This window comes from Neophocaena asiaeorientalis, unplaced genomic scaffold (genome assembly GCF_003031525.2).
Source record: "Neophocaena asiaeorientalis asiaeorientalis breed wild unplaced genomic scaffold, Neophocaena_asiaeorientalis_V1.1 scaffold82, whole genome shotgun sequence".
In the NCBI taxonomy this organism is placed as follows: domain Eukaryota; kingdom Metazoa; phylum Chordata; class Mammalia; order Artiodactyla; family Phocoenidae; genus Neophocaena; species Neophocaena asiaeorientalis.
The window spans coordinates 9292915-9315096 of NW_020173068.1; the positions used below are offsets into that span (position 1 = coordinate 9292915).

The following is a 22182-nucleotide window of genomic DNA, read 5'->3' on the forward strand; positions in this document are numbered from 1 at the left end:
TTTTTTTTTTTTTTTTGCGGTACGCAGGCCTCTCACTGTTGTGGCCTCTCCCATTGCGGAGCACGGGCTCCGGACGCGCAGGCTTAGCGGCCATGGCTCACGGGCCCAGCTGCTCCACGGCATGTGGGACCTTCCCGAACCGAGGCACGAACCCGCGTCCCCTGCATCGGCAGGCGGACTCTCAACCACTGCGCCACCAGGGAAGCCCTGTGTATCATTTTTTTGAGCAGTGTTTATTCAAGGCCTGTGCCCATTTTTGAATTGGGTTGGTTGTTTGTTCTTGAATTGTAAGAGTTCTTTGTATGTTCTGGATATTAAACTCTTACCAGATAAATGCTTTGCAGATATTTTCTCCCATTTTATCAGTTGTCTTTTCATTTCTTCATAATGCCCTTGGATGTAGTAAGTTTTTAATTTTGGTGAGTTCTACTGTGTTTTTTCTTGTGTTACTTGTGTTTTGGTATCACATTTAAGAATCCATTGGCAAATCCCGGATCATGAAGATTTACTCCTGTGTTTTCTTCTAGGAGTTTTGTAGTTTTAGCTTTTACATTTGGGTCATTGAGTTAATTTTGGTATATGACGTGAGGTGGGGCAGGGGGATGTGCGTGCAACTTCATTGTCTGCATATAGATATCTAGTTGCCCCAGCACCATTTGTTGTCCCCCACTGAATACTTGGCACTTTTGTAAAAAATCGGTTGGCCATAGATGTATGGGTTTATTTCTGGACTGTCTGTTCTATTCCACTGATCTGTGTGTCTGTCCTATGCTGGTATCACAACTATTTTGATCACTGTAGCTTCATAGTAAGTTTTAAGATCAGAAAATGTGAGTCCTCAACTTTGTTGTTGTTTTTCAATATTGTTTGGCTATTTGGGGCCTGTTGCAATTCTGTGTGAATTTGAGGATCAGCTTTTCCATTTCTACAAGAAAGTCTGTTGGAGTTTTAATAGGAATTGTATTGAATCTGGAGATTGCTTTCGGCACTCTTGCCATTTTACCAATCTTAAGCCTTCTAATCCATGAACATGAGATGTCTTCCCGATTATTTAGGTGTGCTTTAATTTCTGCTGCAGGATTTTAAAAGAGATGCTAGAATATCACTTACTGATGCATTTGATATTACAAAGGCCCTGTTTAGGTGCCCTCGGTATCAGGGACCACAGTAGAAGACAGCATGCGCCTCCTTTCAGTAGGCAGTGTCTTACACACCTCTAGAAGGCATGCATATGTATGCATGTGCGCTCAACAAAGTCACCAGGGCATGGTCAGTGACAGCCAGCTTCACTCTGCAAAGTAAAGGCCTGGATGTCTAGGTAAGGTCGTTAACAGGATTACTGAGCTGGACAGAACCTTAGAGATTGTATAGTCCAGCTTCTGAATTAGTAAAGAAACTCAGACCCAGAGTTAGCCCAGACCAGGAATACAATTCAAAACAGACATCTTGTGATTTTTATTGAGTTTGTGTTTTTGTTTGTTTATTGTGGGTTTTTAAAATTAGTTTATTTATTTCATAAGGTCAGGTCACAGCAGAAAGACACTCTACACAGAAGAGTAGCCAGAGTTGATCATTTCAGCAATCCCAAGAATCTTGTTTCAGAGACATGACATCTTATGTAGGGGGATTAAAATGGTTGCATGAAAGCATTCTAAAGTGGCCCTCGAAAAAGCCTTTCTGAATTTGAGAGAGCCCATTTTGCCACAAACGTTCCGAGTACCCTCCTGCTATAACTGCGTGCTCTTGCTCTGCGAGGAAGGGAGAACTAGTCCATGGAACTTGGGCCTGCTGCTCTTTCCCCAGCGTGGCTCCTCCCCCTCAGCTGTGATGAATACTTGGGAGCACAGCTTTCTACTTCAGGCAACACGGCTGGGAAGGGGGAGACAGCCCGGAATCAGCGCTGTCTTGTGATTCTTCATGTATCTGTTTGTAATTTGGTTATAACAGACTTGAGCAAGTCTTTGACTGCAGCTGAGGGGCGCTAAACCAAACTGCTGGCCGTCTGTTGTTTTTGGCAGCATCCCCCACCTCCCTGCAGGGAGCAGGTGGTTAGAAGTGTTCATTCCTGTAATGGGATAGGCAGTAGGTGGAGATAGAGAGCTCCTTTTTTGTCAGCTTTGGAGTAAATTCTCCCCTTTCCCCGCGGTGATGAAAGCCAGTATCTCATCATCCATTATAGTGAGGGCAGATGGGAGCAGGTGATCTAATCCTCATTTTATAATCGGAGGGGGTTTTTGTTTGTTTTTTGGGTTTTTAAAAAAATTTTGGCCACACTGTGTGGCATGCAGAATCTTAGTTCCCTGACCAGGGATTGAACCTATGGCCCCTGCAGTGGAAGCTCGCAGTCCTAACCACTGGACCACCAGGGAATTCCCTAATCCTCACTTTAGATGAGAAGACAAAGATCAGCATTTATATGAGCAGTTCAAGGTCACAGAGGAAGTCAGTGAGGACCAGAAGCCCAGTCTCCTGAAACCTGACTCCACTGATCATCTGCTGTGTTCCCCTGGGAACTGAGAGGCCCTGCCTGGTCCCCTGCTAAGCAGTACTCACTGCCCTTCCTCAGCATGTCATTCTTTCCTCCCTCGACCAGCAGTGCTGTCAGCACCACGGACTGTAGAATAGTCGTTGAGGCAGGTCAGTCTGCTCACATGGGTCAAGTGATGGGGGTTTGTACTCGTATCCTTCCCCACACAGCAGGCCTTGGCTTGCTTACTGCTTTTTCATCCCTTTGATGTGGGACCCTTTTTTTTTTTTTTTTTTTTAATAGGTTTCCCTCCAGTAGGTGGGGACTTTCCTTGAGTTGTGTGGTTCTGTGAGTAATTTGGAGTTTGGAGGCAGTGTTTAGTCCTTGGATTCCTTCCATTCATTTTAGGTGCTGATTATAGCTCAGGCCAGATTTGCAGCTGGAACTTTTATCTATCAGTGTGTGTGCTTAGGTGTGTGTGTGTGTTCTTTCTATATTAATCTCTTGTCACTCCAGGGGGGAAGATGCCCCATATAATGTACTTTACTTACTTGGTGACCTAAGGGCATGGTTCACTGACATTTGAGACTTTACACTGAAAAAAGTGATGTGATTTCAAAGCTCTCCCAGCTGGAATTCCATACTTTTTGTTTTTTTAAAGAATTTCTTTTGGTGTGGACCAATTTTAAAGTCTTTATTGAATTTGTTACAATATTGCTTCTGTTTTATGTTTTGGGTTTTTTTGCCGCGAGGCATGTGGGATCTTGGCTCCCTGACCAGGGATCAAACCTGCACCCCCTGCATTGGAAGGGGAAGTTTTAACCATTGAACCACCAGGGAAGTCCCTGGAATTCCATACTTTTAGCCACAATGTTTTTGTATTTATAGTTCAACTTTTGATTAATCCTCCTCCTTCCTGAAACAGCTCCACTGAGTTTTAGCTGGTGTATGTGGCACTAATTTTTCATATTTATTTATAAAGTGCATATACATATTGAGTCAAAACAGCATCCGGGCCCCATGTCACTGCTTGTCTGTGAAAACATTCATTCTTATTCAACTTATATTCAGTTCTTTCTCTTTTCTTTTTTTCTGATTATAAAAGAAGCACATCATAGGAAACATAGAAAAATTAAGTATAAAGAAAAAAATCGTAATCTCACGACCCAGAGATAACTACTTTTAATATATTTCTTTTATTTTTTCCTCCTATTTTAAAATTAAAATAATCATAGTGTCATGCTTTTTAAAACTTTAATGTGATCATTTTCCCTTATTAACAAAAACTTTATAAACGTTTTAAATGGATGCTTGAATATCTGTGGTTGGATATTCAATGATTATTTTTATTGTACTGTTTCTTTTTTCTCCCCCCACCCCCCACTTTGGACTTTTAGTCTGGATTATTCCTTCCTATAAATTTCTAAAAATTGATTCTGTATGTGTGCAGATGTCTGCTTGTCTCTAAGTACCCTGCAGGTCATATGCATTTCAAAGTCTTTGCCACCAGTAGGCATATCTGTCTTAAGCGTTCTTGATCTTTTTCAAAGCATCTTAGGCAGTCTAGAACTTTATTGAGCTTTATAGACAGACAGATAGAAGATATATATGTATAATATGTGTATATATATCCACAAGTTAAGGATTAATCTTCGTTTTATGAAGGAATGAACATTGAATAGTTTAATCAGACAAATAGGGGTCTCTTCTAGGTTTTATCTGTTACATTTGAAACAGATGTGGGAAAATAGCAATTCTTATTATAGTATTGACTTGAGTGAGCATAGCTTTTTTGTGTGTGTGTGTGGTACGCGGGCCTCTCACTGTTGTGGCCTCTCCCGTTGCGGAGCACAGGCTCCGGACGCGCAGGCTCAGCGGCCATGGCTCACGGGCCCAGCCGCTCCACGGCATGTGGGATCTTCCCGGACCGGGGCACAAATCCGTGTCCCCTGCATCGGCAGGCGGACTCTCAACCACTGTGCCACCAGGGAAGCCCGAGTGATCATAACTTTGAGAGCAGAGTTCAGATTACAGAAATTTGAGCTCTTGTGTCTAGGTGTCTATTTGACCCAATGGGTACATGTTATTTTGAGCAAAGATCTATTTTAGTCTTTATGAATGTTCCTACTCCTGTTAAGGTGGGCCTTCTACTTCCACTTCAAGTTGTGATTTTTGAAGAAAGTAAAATTGGATTGTGGCATACTCTGCAATCTTCTAAGTTATATCTCTGACTTTGTTTTTCCTTATAAAATGTAGGGCCTGAAATAAGGTCAGAAAGAGTCTTTTTCCATGATCAGGGCAAAAATGTGCATGCTTGTAATGAGTCAACCTGAAACCTTTACAAAGTCCCAGAGGTACATACAGCCTGCTTCATGTAAAGAAGTGATGGTACCAGCCAAATGTCATTATGACTCTGCCAGCCTCCTTATTTGTTCTCTTCCTTATTCAGCTTCTTTCAGCATCTTTAGGAAAAAGTGTGGACCACTCTCTTGCTTCTTCCAGTCGTTAGGTACTTTGAGAATTTTAAGCAGAGTAACTTTGCAAATTTCAACTCAGCAAAAATTTGCCAGCAGCCTTCTAAGCATTCTTGGGGTTTGGATAGTGATTATATATAGACACAGCCTACTTTTTCTTCATAATGTCTGGTATGATGTATTTGGTGCTTTTCCGAGTCCTTTTATTTTGCCCATAGTGTTTCTGCTCCTTGGGACATAAACTCACTAGGAGTTATTCCCAGAAAGACACTGTTTGCCCCAGTTAGGATTTAGTGATGAGGACCTAAAGTGCCCATTCCAGGCTCTTTCTGACTTTCTCTACTGAGGCCAGTGGTCTTTGCAGCCTCTTGTCTTTGGTGTGGTTTTTCATTTATAAAATAATAATTTTACCCTCACCTGGGGCAAACAGGTTCCAATACTTGTCTAACCTAAGTTGTTAGTGTTTGCCTTTCTTTATCTCACAGGATCTTTAGGGCCAAGTTATTTTCCTTTCTGTGGAAGAACTCTCCAGTAGGCTGGCTGAAAGCATCCTTCTCAGCACGGGTAGCATACTTTGCCTCTCTAATATTTTTTAAAATCACATTCACACAAGCACACCCCTGCACCACTGCCACTATCCCTTTGTAACGTCGTGTTTCTCCTGCTGCCTCTGCTTACCCCATTGCAGTTTAGCAGGCGTATCTCCGTTCCTGTCTTTAGAATCTTCCACCAGTAGTCTAATCTCAAAAGCCAAAAGATACTTTTCAGTCTCTGTCTCTCATCTCCTTTTCTCTTTTTGGCCCTCTCTATAGCATTTTATACTGTTTAATAATTTTTATGTGTTCTCCTTCTCTGGTTTCTGTATCCCACCTTCTGCTGGTTCTAGGACTTTTGTCCTTTAATCAGCTTTTCTCCATCCTTGCCCTGTAAATATGGGCTTTCCTTTAGCATTTTTCTTATTCCAGACCTTTTCCTTGAGTGACATAAAGTGGCTTCAGCTACCACCTTTGTGCTGATGGCTTAAATCTAAATCTTTACCTAGACACTTCCTTGTACTTAAGACCCATTTATCTTATTTCCACAGATACTTCTTACTTAATATGGTCAAAACACACCATCTCTTCCCTTCCAACCTTTCCTTTCCTGCCCTTCCCCTCTCTTGGAGAAGAGCATTGCCATTCATCAAAACCAGACACTGGACCTCATCCAGTGTTTCTCCCCCTATTTTTCCCAGCTCCCACACCAAGCATTTCACCCTCCTCATGTCCCAGTCTCTCCCTCAGCTCCTCTGCTGCACCCCTGCCAGACAACCTCCCGTCGCCTGTCTTCCACATTGGAGTAGTCATCAAGCCATTGTGATCTTTGTCTCCTCAGGTTTTCTTGAATTTGTCCCCCTTCTCTTCATCTCTGTCTCCACCTCCACCACCTTAGTTCAGGCTGTCACTGTGTCTCACCTGGTCACCTGCAGTAGCCTGGTTACTGATCCGTCTGCGTTTGTTCTTATGCCCTGTGATCCATTCTTTGCATGGCACCCTGTGATGTTTTCAGCATGCAGCTCTGGGCATGTCATTCTCTGCTCAAAAATTTAAATGGCTTCCCATTGCTCCTAGAATATAGGCCCAAATCCTCGCATATGGCCGTCCCCCTACCCCACCCCGGGACTTGGCCCCTGCTGACCTCATCAGCCATATCTCTTGCCGTGTTCCATTGCATTTTGTCTGTGCTGGCCTTCTTTTGTCTCTGGCTTCATATGTGCTGTTCCCTCTGTGTAGAACACTCTCTCCCTCCTTTACTTCCCACTGGTTACCCTTAGCTGGTTGATCCCCATTCATCGTTTATATCCTAAGTCAAACAGTATTTCCCAGAAACCCCATCTCCACCCCATAAAGCCACGTCTCTCCCCGCTGCCACCCCCCATATATACTTCATAGCTTCCTATCATTTTCCTTGAGAGCACCACATAGTTTGTCATTTTCTTTAGGGATTATTTGGTGATTCTCTGACCAGATCATAAAATCCTGGCTATATTGTCATTCTTTCATCCCCAACCCTAATCCTGATGCTTGGCTCAGCGTCTGACCTCAGGTGGCACATACGGTTGCAGTTCGGTTTATCTCCAGGTGCGGTCAGAGGATATCTTCAACAGGGACTCCTTCTGGTTGAGGACGTTCCTGCGAGATCTAGGCTTTACTCCTGAGACAAATTCTTTTTCTCGCTCAGCTTTTAGATTGATAGGGTTGGACTATGGTGCCACCTAATTAAAAATTCTGTGACTTTTTTCCCCTCGTCTTGGAGGTCATGGGCCTTTTCATTTTCTCAAGCCAGCTTCTAGTATATGTGCTAAATTTTCAGGTCATACTCAAATGGTTTGTGGGAGGAAGGATTTTGTATCCCATTAATAATTCTCTTTTTCTTCAATTCTGTACATCTTTAACATATAAATCAGGAAGATTAAATATTATAAAATAATAAACATGGGAAGGGTGATTGTTCTTTTCCCCTCTCAGATCTGCTTATTGACATTGAACAGTTTAACAAGTGCTTGGTCTCATTCAGAGCTCAGCATCACCCCAGGATATAGGCATTATTTCCATTCCCATCTTAGGAGGATGCTAAGCCCAGCAAGGTAAAGTCACATGTCATACCACAGACAAGAGGTAGAGTAGGATCTGAACCTTGGATTTTCTGACTCTGAGTTTTTTCTGTTCTACCACAGAGACCTACCTCCCTCCAGTGGGAGGGTGATATACCTTCAGCCTTTTGGAGGAGCTAGGAAATGCATTTTCTTCCTTTTTTTGCTAATGGGAAGGAATTGATGTTTTTTTATTGCTTATAGAGAGAGCTGTATCCAAATACTGTGGAGTAACCTACAGGCTAGCCTGCTTCAGGCAGACCATATAGCACTTAAAATTATAGTAAACGTTGCTTAAAATTATTTTTTGTGAAAAATGTCCTTTTCCTTTCTACCCTTTGCTTCTCATCTGCCTTCTAGGAATGCTTGACTCCACCAGTATTAGGCTCAAAAGGAGAAACAGGTGAAAAGTTGGCACCTTCGATGCTTGCACAGCAATAACCTGGTTCTTTATTAAAATAGTCATTAAGGAAGTCAGTTTGTGGGGCCTTTATTTGCATAAAACTTGCATTTTTGAAGGTTAACTTTTTTAAAAAGAATTAATTATAAATAATTCTTCCTGTACATTAGTATTTTGGTTTTATCTGGTTTTGTATGAGGGGTCCATTGCATAAATGGTGTAAGCATTTTTGAAGGACTCGGGTCATTTTTAAATGTCTCTTTTTAAAGCACTTTTATGGACATCTGTTAAATTGTAAATTTTAGCTTTATGATTACGTTAAGGTTTGAAAATTTGCCCAGTCCTAAAATTGATTTTATTTTTGTTAGTTTCATTTTTATTAGTTTAGTTATGTGTATACAGTGACTTTTCATTCTTCTTCCCTTGCTTTTGCAATTCCCTATCAGAAGGGGGTTTTTGTTGTGATAGTAGAAGCTCCCTTAAACCTTTTGTGTAGAGGGTCCTCTGGGGAGAAGGCGATACCCTGAAAACACTTCGTGGTACGATTTCAGGTTTAAGAAGGCTGTTCCCAGTTGATCCCTCCAGTGGCTGGTTGGATTGCTCTGAGAATACTCCTAATTGTGGTCATTTTGTCATTTTCCCTTCTGGGAAGTACTTTGTGTGTTCTGTTGGAAGTGGGTGGGGGTGACGGATTTCCTCCTCTGCCCCTCTTGAGCTTTTGTGGCTGGACTAAGAATAAAATTGACAGAAGGCAGATTAAGAGGAGAAAAAGAAACAAATTTTAATCATGTACATGGAAATCTCATTAAAATGGGACCTAAGAAGTAGCCAGAGAAGGCAGCTTTTATACTTTTTAGACAAACAATAAATTTGTGAGGAATTGACAGCACAAAAAAACTTAGGCTTTGGGTGCTGAATTAGAAAAGACTCTAAACAGGGTTTAAGCTTGGGGTAGTAAATTAAAGAAGTAAAGTAACAAGGTTTGTTTATACAGGCTTCTTGGCTCTGAACTCCTTGTCTCTGACAGTAAGTGTTTCCTTCTACCTCCAGATGCAGAGTGAACCTTTCACATGAGAGATTTATTTCCGGCTTTTCAGGGAGACAGAGGAGGGTCGGAGTCTTTTTTTTTTTCCTTATATCAGCGGCTTCTTAAGCAGCTTTAATTCAAAATAATCAATATGCCACGGTGGCATATTTTGGGGCAGCCCACCCTGAGCCCCAACAATACCTTTATTACTTATTTTAGTAATGGAGCCGCAAGGCCCTGAATACTGGGATCGGAGCCACGACTTCCTCTTTTCCCTGTATCTTGCATCTTACTCAGCAGCTCCAGCCCTGCTGTGACATCCCAGAATGTGTCATTTTGAGATGTCTCCGCTGCCACTAAGTCATATGGAGCATGGAGCTGGGTGAGAGAGAGGTGCAAGTCAGTGATGGGTTTTCAACGTTCCCGCGTAGATCCTTGAAGAAAAATTAAAAACAGCATTCTGATTTTCAGTCCAAAGATCTATAGGTTGTATTTTCCCTTAAGAAAAATGAATGAAAGAAAGAGAAATTAATTAACTAATTGGGGTTTAAGTAGAAGCTGTGACTTCTACCTATAGATCCTGTGAGCCTTAGTGGCAAGAGGTGAGCCTCCTGGCAGGACGAGGGGGCTGAGTGGGCACATTAAGTAATCTTAGGGCGAGGATCAGCTTCCCCTTTCTGCCTGGCTCTCTTTACCCTTCATGCAATGAAGCTGTTCTTTGACTCTGAAGCCGTTCTCTGAACAGGGCCCTTCATAAACTTCTTCATGCATAATAACCCTTTATGATTCTTAATTGGGAGTAGCCAAGCAGTGGGTGTTTTTTATATACCGTATGTCCTATAGCACAACAGGGCAAGATAAAGGAACGCATGAGTCTTGTTACTGGAAATCTTATCAAATCAAGCCCCTGCCTGTGGTGTTATTTCTAACGTAATATTTCTTACGTAAATACTTCTTAGCAAGAAAAAAGTAGGTTTGACAGTGTTTACATTTTGATCGTTATTTCTTACATGAGTTGCTAGAGGATATGCTTCTAATTTTGTTTGTTTTGAAAGTGAAATTCCTGTCGAAAGGTCACTGTGATGTCGGACCCTGTCGTTTCTAACCATCTTATCCCCAAGCGCATCTGCAGCATGTCAGATTTGGCTTACCGCCGTAACCAAGAAAGGCAAGGAATGCGTCAGCCTTGCTTCCTTCAGCCAGTTGTCTTGGTACTCCATGCTGGACTGTGTTCCCACAAAGTCAGCTGGATCCATACGAAGCAGGGGGATGTTGGACACATTTTCTCCCTCTGGTTTGAAGAGTCTGTGAGGCAAGATTCCAGAGCTTTGTCAGGACCATAAATCCTCGGCATTATCTTAGAACTATATGTTGGGCCTTTACCTTCTATGTTTTGAACATTTCTTGGCAGTCAAATAAACCCAGGCAATTCCTCACAGGGGCCTGCTTTCCCCTCCACCTCCTCTCCTCAAGGATCCTGAAACAGGGCAGCCGTAGCAGCAAATCTGGTGGAACTCCTGCCTGTTTCATGGCTCCCCATGGCCTCTCTAGGGTGGCGTGGGGTTTGCTGCAGTAGGTGCCTGTAGCAGAATGGAGGATTCAGCTCAACCCATCACCTCTGCCACCACCCCAGTATAAATTATTCATGAGCAGGGAAGGAAAAGCAACAGCTGCCCGGGTTTGCCTTGTCTTTTCCTGCTTAAGGTAGGTAGTGGAGGAAGAGGCAAGTGTCTGAAGATAAGAGTACGAAGAAGAGCCGTGTGAAGTGTGGGTGAGGTGAATTAGCTGGCAGGGAGAGAAGACTGACGAGCAGGAGCGGTGCAGCGGCGTCACCTGCTGGTGTAAATGGTACAGGGCTTGATCTCGCGAATTCCTGTACCAGGCAGGGGAGCATGAGCCCTAGATTAAAGGCTAAGTCCTCTGTTACAAGTGTAAGGTATTTTAAGCAAGGAGCATGTGACCACCTTGCCACATCATTTGTTTGAATGGTACTTGGTGTGCTAAAGAGGCTGTGGGATGCAGCACACTTAAATGAGTCAAAAGAACTTGAATCGGTCTCATCACTTTGAAGTTGGTTTTCATGGTATCATGAAAGGAAGCCTGGATTTCTGCTGAGCACAGGAGTTGCTGAGGGCATGGTTTGGAACCTTGTAGCAGCAGAGCTTGTGGACCACAGTTGTCAGAAGGCAGGCTAGTAGTTTGAGAAAAAAGCTTCTTGGATTCTCCTGAGGTCTGTTTCCTTTGCCCGTCCAGAACCTAAGAGAATAACTGGAAAGGCAGCTAGCTGTCGAGGGAGTGCCGTGACCTAACTGGCAGATTCTTCACAGGGACCACCGGGGAAGTCCCTGTTTTAACAGTTTTAAAAGCAGTCTTTACCTGTATTTAGATATTTAGAATATATATCTAGTCACTCTTGCTGATACATTTTAACCTCTTGTCCCATTGGTCATTTTTTTTGAAGGCTGTTTTTTAGAACAGTTTTAGGTTCACAGCAAAATTAAGACGAAGGTACAAAGATTTCCCACATACTTCCTATCCCCAAATATGTATAGTCTCCCAACTATCAACATCCTCCAGGTGTGGTACATTTGTTACTGTTGATGAACCTACTCTGACACACTGTAATCCCCTAAAGTCAGTAGTTTACGTTAGAGTTCACATTGGTGTTGCACATTCTGTGGGTTTGCACAAATGTATAATTTATCATTACAGTATTTTCACTACCCTAAAAATCATCTCTGCTCCACCTGTTCATCCCTCCCTACTTCCCTCCAACCTTTGTCTCCATGATTTTGCCTTTTCCAGAATGTCATATAGTTGGATTCATAGTTAGCCTTTTCAGATTGGCTTCTTTCACTAAATGATATGCATTTAAGGTTTCTCCATGTCTTTTCATGGCTTGATAGCTCGTTTCTTTTTAGTGCTGAATAATATGCTGTTGTTTGGATGTACCAAAGTTTATTTATCCGTTCACCTACTTAAGGACATCTTGGTTGATTCCAGCTTTTGGAAGTTAGGATTCCTAAGGCTGTTATGAACATTCGCGTGCAGGTATTTGTGTGGGCATAGATATTCATCTCCTTTGGGTAAATACCAACAAGCATGATTGCTGGATCATATGGTAGGAGTATGTTTAGTTTTGTAAGAAGCCACCAAATTGTCTTCCAAAGTGGCTGTACCATTTTGCATTCCCACCAGCAATGTATTTGAGAGTTCCTCTTGCTCCACATCCTAACCAACATGTGGTGTTGTCGGTGTTCTGTGCTTTGGCTATTCTAATAGGTGTGGGGTGGTATCTCAACAGTGTTTTGTTTTTGTTTTTGTTTTTTGCGGTACACAGGCCTCTCACTGCTGTGGCCTCTCCTGTTGTGGAGCACAGGCTCCGGACGCGCAGGCTCAGTGGCCATGGCTCACGGGCCCAGCCGCTCCGCGGCATGTGGGATCCTCCCAGACCGGGGCACGAACCCATGTCCCCTGCATTGTCAGGCGGACTCTCAACCACTGCACCACCAGGGAAGCCCCTCAACAGTGTTTTAATTTGCATGTCCCTGATGACGTGTGATGTCTTTCACAGACATTTTCTCCCAGTCTCTGGCTTGTCTTTTCATTCTCTTGACAGTCTATTGCAGAGTTGAAATTTTTCATTTTAATGAAGTCCAGCTTGTCAGTTCTTTCATGGATCATGCCATTTGTGTCGTATGTAAAAAGTCATCACCAAACCAAAGACCATTTAGATTTTCTTCTGTGTTATCTTCTAGAGTTTTATGGTTTTGTGTTTTACCTTTAGGTCTGATTCATTTTGAGTTAATTTTTGTAAAGGATGTAAGATTTGTGTCTAGATCTGGTTTTTTGCATGTGGATGTCCAGTTGTTGAAAATACTATCTTTTCTCCACTGTATTGCCTTTGCTTCTTTGTCAAAGATCAGTTGATTATATGGGTCTATTTCTGGGCTCTCTATTCTGTTGCACTGATCTGTTTGTTTATTCTTTTGCCAGTATTGGAGTTGTCTGGATTACCACAGCTTAAAGTAAGTCTTAGAGTCAGGTAGTTTCTAACTTTGTTCTTCTTTTTTAACATTGTGTTGGCTCTTCAGAATCTTTTGCCTCGCCATATAAACTTTAGAATTAGTTTGTCTGTATCTACAAAATAACTTGCTGTGGTTTTGTTGGGATTGCCTTGGATCTGTAGATCAAGTTGGGAAGAACAGACATCCTAATAGAATTGAATCCTATCCATGAACATGGAATATCTCTCCATTTATTTACTTCTGTGTTCAGTCATCAGAATTTTGTAATTTTCCTCCAATAGATCTTATACATATTTTGTTAGATTTATACTTAAGTATTTCATTGTTTTGGGGCTAATGTAAAGATACTGGGTTTTACTTTCAAATTCCACTAGTTCATCGCTGGTATATATAGGAAAGCAATTGACTTTTATATATTAACCTTGTATTTTGCAACTCTATGTTTTTTAATCCTTTTCAGTGAATCCCACTTTCATCCTTTCTCTCGTGATGCCCTCCTCCTAGGCTCATGCAACTGCTCTTAAAATAGAAATCCCTATGGAAAGAGAATGAGAAGAAATGCCATGGCACAAGGAGGTATGGGTATGATCCATCCACTTTCAGAGTGGCCTGAAGAGAGGACTTTAATATGGAACATATTTCCTTTTATTAAAATGAAGTTTCTATGGTGATATCTAGAATATAATAGCAGCCTAAGCATGATGAGATACCTCTCCACTCTCCTAAACAGGAATAAATGGGATTTTTTTTTTAGGATTGCCTTTGAAGAGAGTTATTTGAACTTAAGGTAGTGTGGGGATGTTATCAGATCAATCACCTTTCTTTTTTAAAAAAATATTTATTTATTTATTATTTATTTATTTAGGCTGCACCAGGTCTTAGTTGCAGCATGTGGACTTCTTAGTTGCGGCATGCGTACGGGATCTAGTTCCCCAACCAGGGATCAAACCCCGGCCTCCTGCATTGGGAGTGCAAGAGTCTTCCCACTGGACCACCAGGGAAGTCCCAGCCACCTTTCCTTTTGACTTCAGGTGGACTTGCTAAATTAGTCTAAGGATTACCCAAGAGTGAGGACCCTTGGATTCTGATCTCAGGTCAGCTCACTAGAGACTCGGTGATTTTCAAACTGTTCTTGAGGAATTCCTTCAACTGAAATGCTCTGTAGCTACCAGGACTGGATGGCTCTGAGTTGAGGTGGCTTTCAGTTGTCAGCTTTGGTCAGAGGATTTGGGCAGGGAGCAAGGGGTAACTATTCAGTAACTATTTTACCTTTTTTGTACCTAGAATTCAGGAGAAGTTAAATAAATGAATCCATGTCCAGTAATAGAGAATTGGTCTTCTCTGTTAATTTCCTGTGAAGTCTGTGAAACCAAAGAAGAAAACTATTTGTGGAGGGAAGGACAGAGAACCTTCACGTTTTAGGTCCTCAGATTTGAAAGTAGTTTTCAGTTTCAAGAATGAAAGGTGATTACTTTATGTGGTGTGCTTGTGCATGATATTATCTTTTATATATTGTTAACTCATTGGGCAGCTGTGTAGACACCTACTGTTTACAGGGCACTGCTGGGCATGGTGGATGCTGGGTGAAGCATATAGGTCTGGTCCTAGCCTCCCGACGCTTACTAGTTTGATGGAGGAGTCACTATCAATAATTAACGTAAGTCATTATTTTAGTTGTATTAAGTCTACGAAGGTAAAACATGGGGTGCCAGGAGAGCTTACTTTCTTAACCTGTCACTTGTCTGTTCGTTTGATGGCTTGTGTGAGCAGCTCTCATTTCAGGTGGAAGGCTGACCGCCACCAGTCATGTAGGGGTGGAGCCTCCCTGCCCATTTCCCCATTCCCCTCTTCCACTCCTTGCTTGGAATTTGTCTTTACAACTCAAAGTAAGTGTTCTTCATTTAACCTTTTTCCTGTCTTATCACTCTTCCTAGGAGTGCTTAAGCTTATGCCCTCAAACCCTTTGCCTCTCAGGTATCTGGCATGAAGGAATCTGGAACTTGAAGAAATACCTTACGAGTGGTTCAGTTCCTTCAGTTTTCAGATAAAGAAGGATGAAGGAAAGGAGGGAACACATCCACAGTCACACAGAAACGAAAAGAGCCAGAACTAAACCCAGGGCTTTGCGTCTTAGCCCAGTGCTTTCTGTTACCTTCCTGCAGGAGACGCTTTAGTCGCCAAGGGCCCAGCCTCAGGAACCTCCTTATCTTTGCAGAAACACCAAGGAGGGTGACACAGTTAGAGGGAAAAAGTCAAGCCCCAAAGGGGTTGTAAACCACACATCTCACATGGCCCAGAGTTGTTACTCCATACAGATTTACCAAGAAGACCTTTTAGCTGGGAGCTGAGGAAAGAAAATAGTATATTCAGTTCCTGTCATCAGGGGAGTCATATTTTAGGGGAACATAGAAGTCTTATATGTATGGAGAGAGTACCTAAGAGCAGTCTGTTAGGGGCGCAGTGCACAGGAAGGCCAGTGGAGATGGGGACCAACGTCTTGGATAAGGAGGAAAGATTTTTCTAGAGGAGTGGGACTCAACAAGTAGGCGAAGGAGTCAGGACCAGGAGAAGAAAGAGATCCCTTCAGGCTTGAGGGGAATCCTGAACAAACGGCTTGTGCAAGCTTTGGCATATGCATGGGGGGTTGGGAAGTTGTAAGAAGACCTTGCTGCTGGGAGCAGTCATGGAGATAGTGTGCTTCCCTTTCTCAGAGGAGTGACTTGAAAAGCTGGGCTTCTGGAAGATAAGTCTGTTCAGGGGAGTCTACTAGAAGGCGTCAGCTGGACCTTGCCACACTTCTCAGGTGTGGAACAAGGAAGTCCTGGACACAGGCAGTGGCAGTGGGAATTTTAAGCTTCTGTAGTCCTTGTCTATGAAGATAATAACTCTGGGTTAATCTAAGTTTAACACAGAAAATATAGCTTTATAGTGGTTTTTCTAGCCATGTCTAGGTGGAGTTTTCAAAATGATTTTAAAGCTTAGGCTTTATTTTATTTTATAAAGTATTCTGAAATAGATAAGAACCAAAGACACCGCAAATACAGAACATCACTTTTTACTTCCAAATCTCAGGTGCTTAGCTGAATACCATTTCATTCACTGTTGCCAGTATTGAGCTCTTGAGCTTTCCTTTTTTTATTTAAAGTTTTGCCTTTTGAGAGTTTGAATGAATGTTTAGCTGAATGGGGGAGGGGCTCTCTGGTGAGGAGCACACAGAGCAAGAAGGTGAGAGTATCTGTATCTGCTCTTTAAACCTGACCATCAGCACACACAGACTTAACTGCATCGTGTTCTCTTTGTCTCCTTAGGAATATAAACAGAAGCTTGCTCGGGTAACCCAGGTCCGCAAGGAACTCAAGTCCCATATTCAGAGCTTGCCAGACCTCTCGTTGCTGCCCAACGTCACAGGGGGCTTGGCCCCCCTGCCCTCTGCTGGTGACCTGTTTTCAACTGACTAAGGCAGGTGTCATGCCCCAGACTCCCATCTGTACCAGCAGAAAGAAGAGGGCAAGTCATGGTTGGAAATAACCTAGTAGCCCCTGGTTCTATCCCTCTTTCTGCTCAGCCCCCCCAGCCTCAAGAAAGAACCGCAGGGTCTGATTCTCCTCTCCAGCCTCTCCTGTTGAGCACAATTGCGGACAGTGGCGAATGGAATCCAGTTTAGATTTATATTTGGAAAGCATACAAACTCACTTCATGTTTCCACGCCCCTGTTGGTTTTCCATTCTTAGCTCTCTCTTTACACCCAAGAAGTTATGAAAATCATGTGTAGAAGAATCTTGTCTCTCCCGACAGCATTGCGTCATGAAAGCAGCTTCTCCTTTCTGAGTTGGGCTTGTTCAAGTTCACTTGAACTTCTGCTGAGGGACTCAACTCTGGAGTAGTTGGCTTTCCTGGCCACCATCCACCCCAGAGGTTGGAGGCACGGCTGTTGAGCAGCTCTGCCGTACAGAGTTTGCCAAATCTCGGATCCTCCCTTACTGTGACTTCCAACAATGCGTAGTCAAAGGTTAGGTGCGTGTGTGAGCAGACTAGAGGATCTAGCAATAAAGCTGATCTGGGACATCAAGTCATAGTTCAGAGAACGACTAACAGATCACAAGCATGAATTAAACATAAGTTATTTGCTTTAGGTTCCTATCCAACAACCTTCCCAGGCTGCACTTATCAAGGGTGCCACCCACTGTCAGAGAGCGCGTTCCTCGAAACATGATCTTTGCCCCAGTTGGTTGTGAAGGCGGTTCTTAGAAATGGCACTGTGGGCCCCCAAAGCTAAAGGCATTCTGGGAGTCCGGGCTCTGCGTGGGTGTTGCTTTGGCCCTTTCTTTTGGGGAGTCGGGCACACACTAACATTTAATTCACTGTGTGGGCACGTGTCCACAGCATGGTGACTAAACTTGAAAATCTCCCCTGCAAATATGACACTCTGTGCATGCTTGTCTGTCCTTCACTTCACACCACTGCACGTGTCCTTGTGCCCCTAGGAGGAGGAGTACTTTGTGTCAGATGTTACTGAATAGCTCATCTCGGGAAGGGGGAAAGTGAGGGTTATTAATTGGGAGTCTTAATTCCATTATCATGCCAGCTGACATTATGACTATATAATGTAGTTAGAGAGGATTATTACCTTGCTTTTAGTAAAGGTTAGGCCTGCTGACTGTAAATCATGCTAATTTGGCAGGCTTATTTTTGACATTGGAAAGGGCAGAAAACAATTTGCCCAAATAGTGTAACAGGAATTATAGCCCAGAGGCTGAAATCCAAAAGCTATATAAAAAGGAATTCAGTGGAGGGGGCTTCAGAATCTCCATTATTTTGAGTTGCTCTTTTCAGGATTACCAAAAAGCCAATTACATGTAATTTTACATGTTCAGCGTGTTAGAACATAACGTCTGTTTTTAAAAGTGTAACAGGCTTCCCTTCAAGAAGCTTTCCTGCCTGCCGTGAAGTGAAAATGATAAAAAGTCATAGCAGGTGTGCAGTTTAACTCTGTGGAGAACCTAGTAGCATTTCAGCTATTTTTCAGATTGAATACGGTCTGTGTGTTGTTTGCATATTGACACTGCCTGTTGTCCTGTCATTATTAAATTAATGAGTCTATATATAAAGCTTTTCTCCCAGAGGCCATAGGGCAGTAAATGACTTTTACTAAAATTGCAGAATAATTCCAGTCTTTGCTGTTTCTGCATATAAGCCCCACCCCGCCGCGTGGTGTGCTGCTTTAGTCCCGCAGATTGAGCTTGCTTCTGAACAGACCCATCTTGCACAAACTCTGTGCTTGCTTTCACCAAGGAAGCAAACTCTTACCAGCCACAAACCAGCCAAAAAGGTGTAGTAGATATCTGCTGTCATCAGCTAGATGAAAATGTTATAACATAATGGATTTTGCCCACTGCTCTGTTTTATCTGATTGAGTCTTTGACTAGAAATTGGTGTATAATTATTACAGCAAGAGCAAGAAATGAAACTTTAGCAGTTATGTAAATGAATGTGTCGGCCTCTTAACACCTGTTACTAGTGGACTTCCTGTAAGGAAGTTAGTTCTGTTTTGTTTTTTAACTCTTAATTCTCTACTTCATTTGTTTAATTTAAATGAACCTTTCTCCTTGTATGTGTGAGGTGATCTGGCAGGGCGGGGTGGGTGGATTTTGTTCTGTGTTCTCCTATACTTAGGGCATCCATTGGCCTCCAGGACCTTTCCTTCAGGTCTTCATCCTCAGAAAGTCTTCAATCTTCCCTTGTTTTTTGTTCTGTTTTTTTTTCTTAAAGAGTATTTTTAAAGCTTAAATTTGTATATTAATTTAGGACTTTATTTAGAAGTATAGGCTGCCATTGGCGGTAGCAGTATATTCTGAAATGTCTCATAGATATATATTTTTGAATAAAGATGGTGTTGTTGAATGACATTGTGTAATGTTTCTTTTCCCTCCCCTGTTAGGGAGCACCCAAAGCTTTGTTTGTAATCAGTGGGTAATTAGTAATCATCAATAGAGATTGTGCTGTCTCTGCAGAGTCTTGTCTCTTAGGAGTTTTTGTGACTGTTTAGTAGCCCATAAATACTCAGCACTTAGAGTATTTTTTGGTTCTTTCCAGGGGGTTAATTAGCTTTAATTAGCCAATTCACACAGTACACAGGAGAGATACCTTCATAGTTTTATCTTCATTGTACGGAAGTGGGATTGATGGAGAGAGGTTAAATGACTCTTTGCCTAGTACCACACGGTCTCCGACAGATTAAAACTTGCAAGTTCTTTGATTTCAGCACTTCTGTTCGTACCACTAGGCCTCGTAAGAGAGATTTGATTTTGGCAGTACAGTGAAAACCACTCTGAACAGTAAAATAAACATGAGATAATTGCAAACCCAAGTGATATGTCTTTTAAAAACATTTTTTGTGGGTTTCTTTTCACTTTTAAATTCGGTGAGACTTTTACTGGTTAAAACTCAAAATAACAAAAAATGGTTTGAAATACTTTCCTTTGAAGCAATTGATATGTTTAGAAGGATGATTTTAACCTTTCTTACTGGGTGAGGGCAGCATTTACCAAAAGAAGTACAGTTACCAGTTTATCCCGTTTATCTCATGACGCAAAAAAACTGCTGTAGCCCTGGTCCTTCAAGGCTAAATGCAACCCAAGATGAAGATCAGATTTGGAAAGTTGAGGCTATGCATTAACCAAGTTCTGTCTTAAAATATAAAGGTTGAATGTAATATGTGAATCTCAGGAGACAAGATCTCCTTCTGTGTCCCCAGGTTTCATGGCCTAGTTAATGTCTTCACTCCTGCCTATAAATAGTAAGTCCATAATTCCTCTGGTTTAATTAGCACTTCAGGCTACAAAATGTGACTCTGAGGTCCTCAGAGCTGAGGGTGGCACTAACTACCCAAGAGTTCATGAATCTGTCAAAATGCTTAACCTCTGTGATTAGAGCCATTAACAGTGTGACCTTCCTAGGCAAGGTGCTTTCCTCTCTGGGCCTCAGTTTTCTTATCTTTGAAGTGTATTGGACTAAATTGTTTCTGGACACCCGCCAGCCCTAAAGCATATGATTGTTGTCTTGCAGGAGAAGAATGCAGGACTGAAGTCTGAGAATGCTGGATGGCATTTTCTGGGTTCTCAATAGTATTTGATAGGTAGAGTAATAATATCATCATCGTGCTGTAAACGCTTATTTTTTTTAAAGTTTACGTGAAATCTTGGAGGCTGTGAGGATCAAAACACGAGTCAGTGCCAAGACTAGGAAGATGAGAGTAAGCACAGTAGCTCACTGTCTGGGGACAGTCTGCGCTTAGTTTATTTGAGATCTTTAAGAAAAAGCCACCCTCCAACCTGGTTTGCTCTCTTGCTTTCTCTTAAGATCATTCATCTAGCTAAACTCATTTCTCATTGCCACCTCTGTGGGATTTTCCATTTAAAAATCATTTTTCCACTCTGAGGCACAGATTCAATTAAGAATCCTTTATTCTCCTGTACAGTATATTAGGATTCGCACAGCTTTACCTAGTGTTGGAAGCCCAGTTTGTTCAATTTTTTAAGACTCTGAGACAGTTATTTTACATTAAGAATTCACTTCTACCCCTGGTTTGATAAATCTTAAAATTAGCAGTATGCATTAGAATTTACCTAATACTTTTTACAGATAAGAGGCAGCTGTAGCAAATGATAACCCCCATCTTCTGATCTCCTCTCACTGTGATGACCTTCGACGGCAAGTCCCTCAGCCTTTCAGGACCTCAGCTGCTGCTTAAAGGAGATGAGTGTGGTTGACTAACCTATGAAGTCCTTTCCAGATCTAAAGTTCTGTGACTAGGCTTTCAGAATATTTTTTCCTATTGAGAATCTTCTTAATAATACCTCACTCTGTAGATTTTTAAATGCCAGTTATCTGTATGAACTTGCGAAATCGATAAGGTAGTTATAAGCATACCTATTAATAACTTTAAATGAGATGTTTGTAAAAAGGACCTAGTACCATGTCTGGGACAAAGTAGGGGCTCAATAGTAGCTGTTAACTATATTCAGATGATTGTAGTTATTTAAATGCACATGCAACAAGAGGTTAAAATAGATGTTTTTTGCAAGGCAGCAATAGATACCACATAAGTATACCATATACTGTATTTATAATGGAGGTGGTCGAAAACCTGTAGCCATCTTAAACTCCCTTACCCACATCAAGGATATAAAAGAAGAGTTAAGAGTTGAAGAAGGAGGGCTTCCCTGGTGGCGCAGTGGTTGAGAGTCCACCTGCTGGTGCAGGGGACATGGGTTCGTGCCCCAGTCTGGGAAGATCCCGCATGCCGCAGAGCGGCTAGGCCTGTGAGCCATGGCCGCTGAGCCTGCGCGTCCGGAGCCTGTGCTCCGCAACGGGAGAGGCCACAGCAGTGAGAGGCCCGCGTACCACAAAAAAAAAGAGTTGAAGAAGGAGAATTTTTGGTGGGGATTTCTTTGAAGAGAGCCATTTGTGTGTTTGGAGTCTCCTCAGCAAGAGTAATGGGTGCCAGTTGCACTCACCTCAAGGCTAGGGAAAAGGGCCTCATTGGAGCTTAATATGTGCATCCCCTGTAGGGTGACAATCTGATAGACTGTACAGACCCTGGCCTGGAAAAATCTAAAGGATGAGATACCAGTGGCTGGCTGGGTGCTTTGATGATGGAGCAAAGGAGAGGTGGCAGAGGTGGGTGCAGCCTCCACTCCCAGAGCTTGTTGGGCCAGGGATGTGTCTCTGCCTCCCAAGGACCAGATGTGGGCTGCGTGCAATAGAACTGGCACGCGGTCATCTCAGAGCCTGAGCAAGAGCCGAGGGTTTACTCCAGGAGATGAACTTCCAACTCGCGGTGCTGATGAAGGACCAAAAAGCAGAGCCATGGGGAAGTCGTCACCCCTGAGGGCTCCCTGGGGCATGAAGATGGCATGACAGGGAGAGAGGAGAGGACAGATGAGCCACCCTGAGGAGCGTTGGAGGAGCCCACATGAGAAAGACAGTTAAACTCTTGCCAAGTCAGTGCCCAGTCACCACAAAGCGTCAACTAGGGCTGTTTTCTTGCTTTGCCTTCATTTCCTCACTCCCACGGCCCTACCCCAGGAGGGTCAGAAGCCTTAATACACAAAGAAGGCCTCACTTCCCTGATGCTGGCTTCTGGTCTGCAGCA

The 22182-nt window shown here is 42.6% G+C and overlaps 1 protein-coding gene across 3 annotated transcripts in view; it reads left to right on the forward strand.

The window, feature by feature from the left end:
• RPRD1B (regulation of nuclear pre-mRNA domain containing 1B) overlaps positions 1–22182 on the forward strand; it is an 80135-nt gene that overhangs the window by 39839 nt on the left and 18114 nt on the right. The window contains exon 7 of one of the 3 annotated variants that reach the window (XM_024742916.1): positions 16337–16487. In XM_024742916.1, the coding sequence (XP_024598684.1) occupies positions 16337–16486 (150 nt within the window). In that variant the 3' untranslated portion in view covers position 16487. Of the gene's footprint in view, positions 1–13532; positions 14319–16336; positions 18933–22182 lie in introns of those variants that run through there. The other 2 variants (XM_024742915.1, XM_024742917.1) reach the window with 2 other exon arrangements.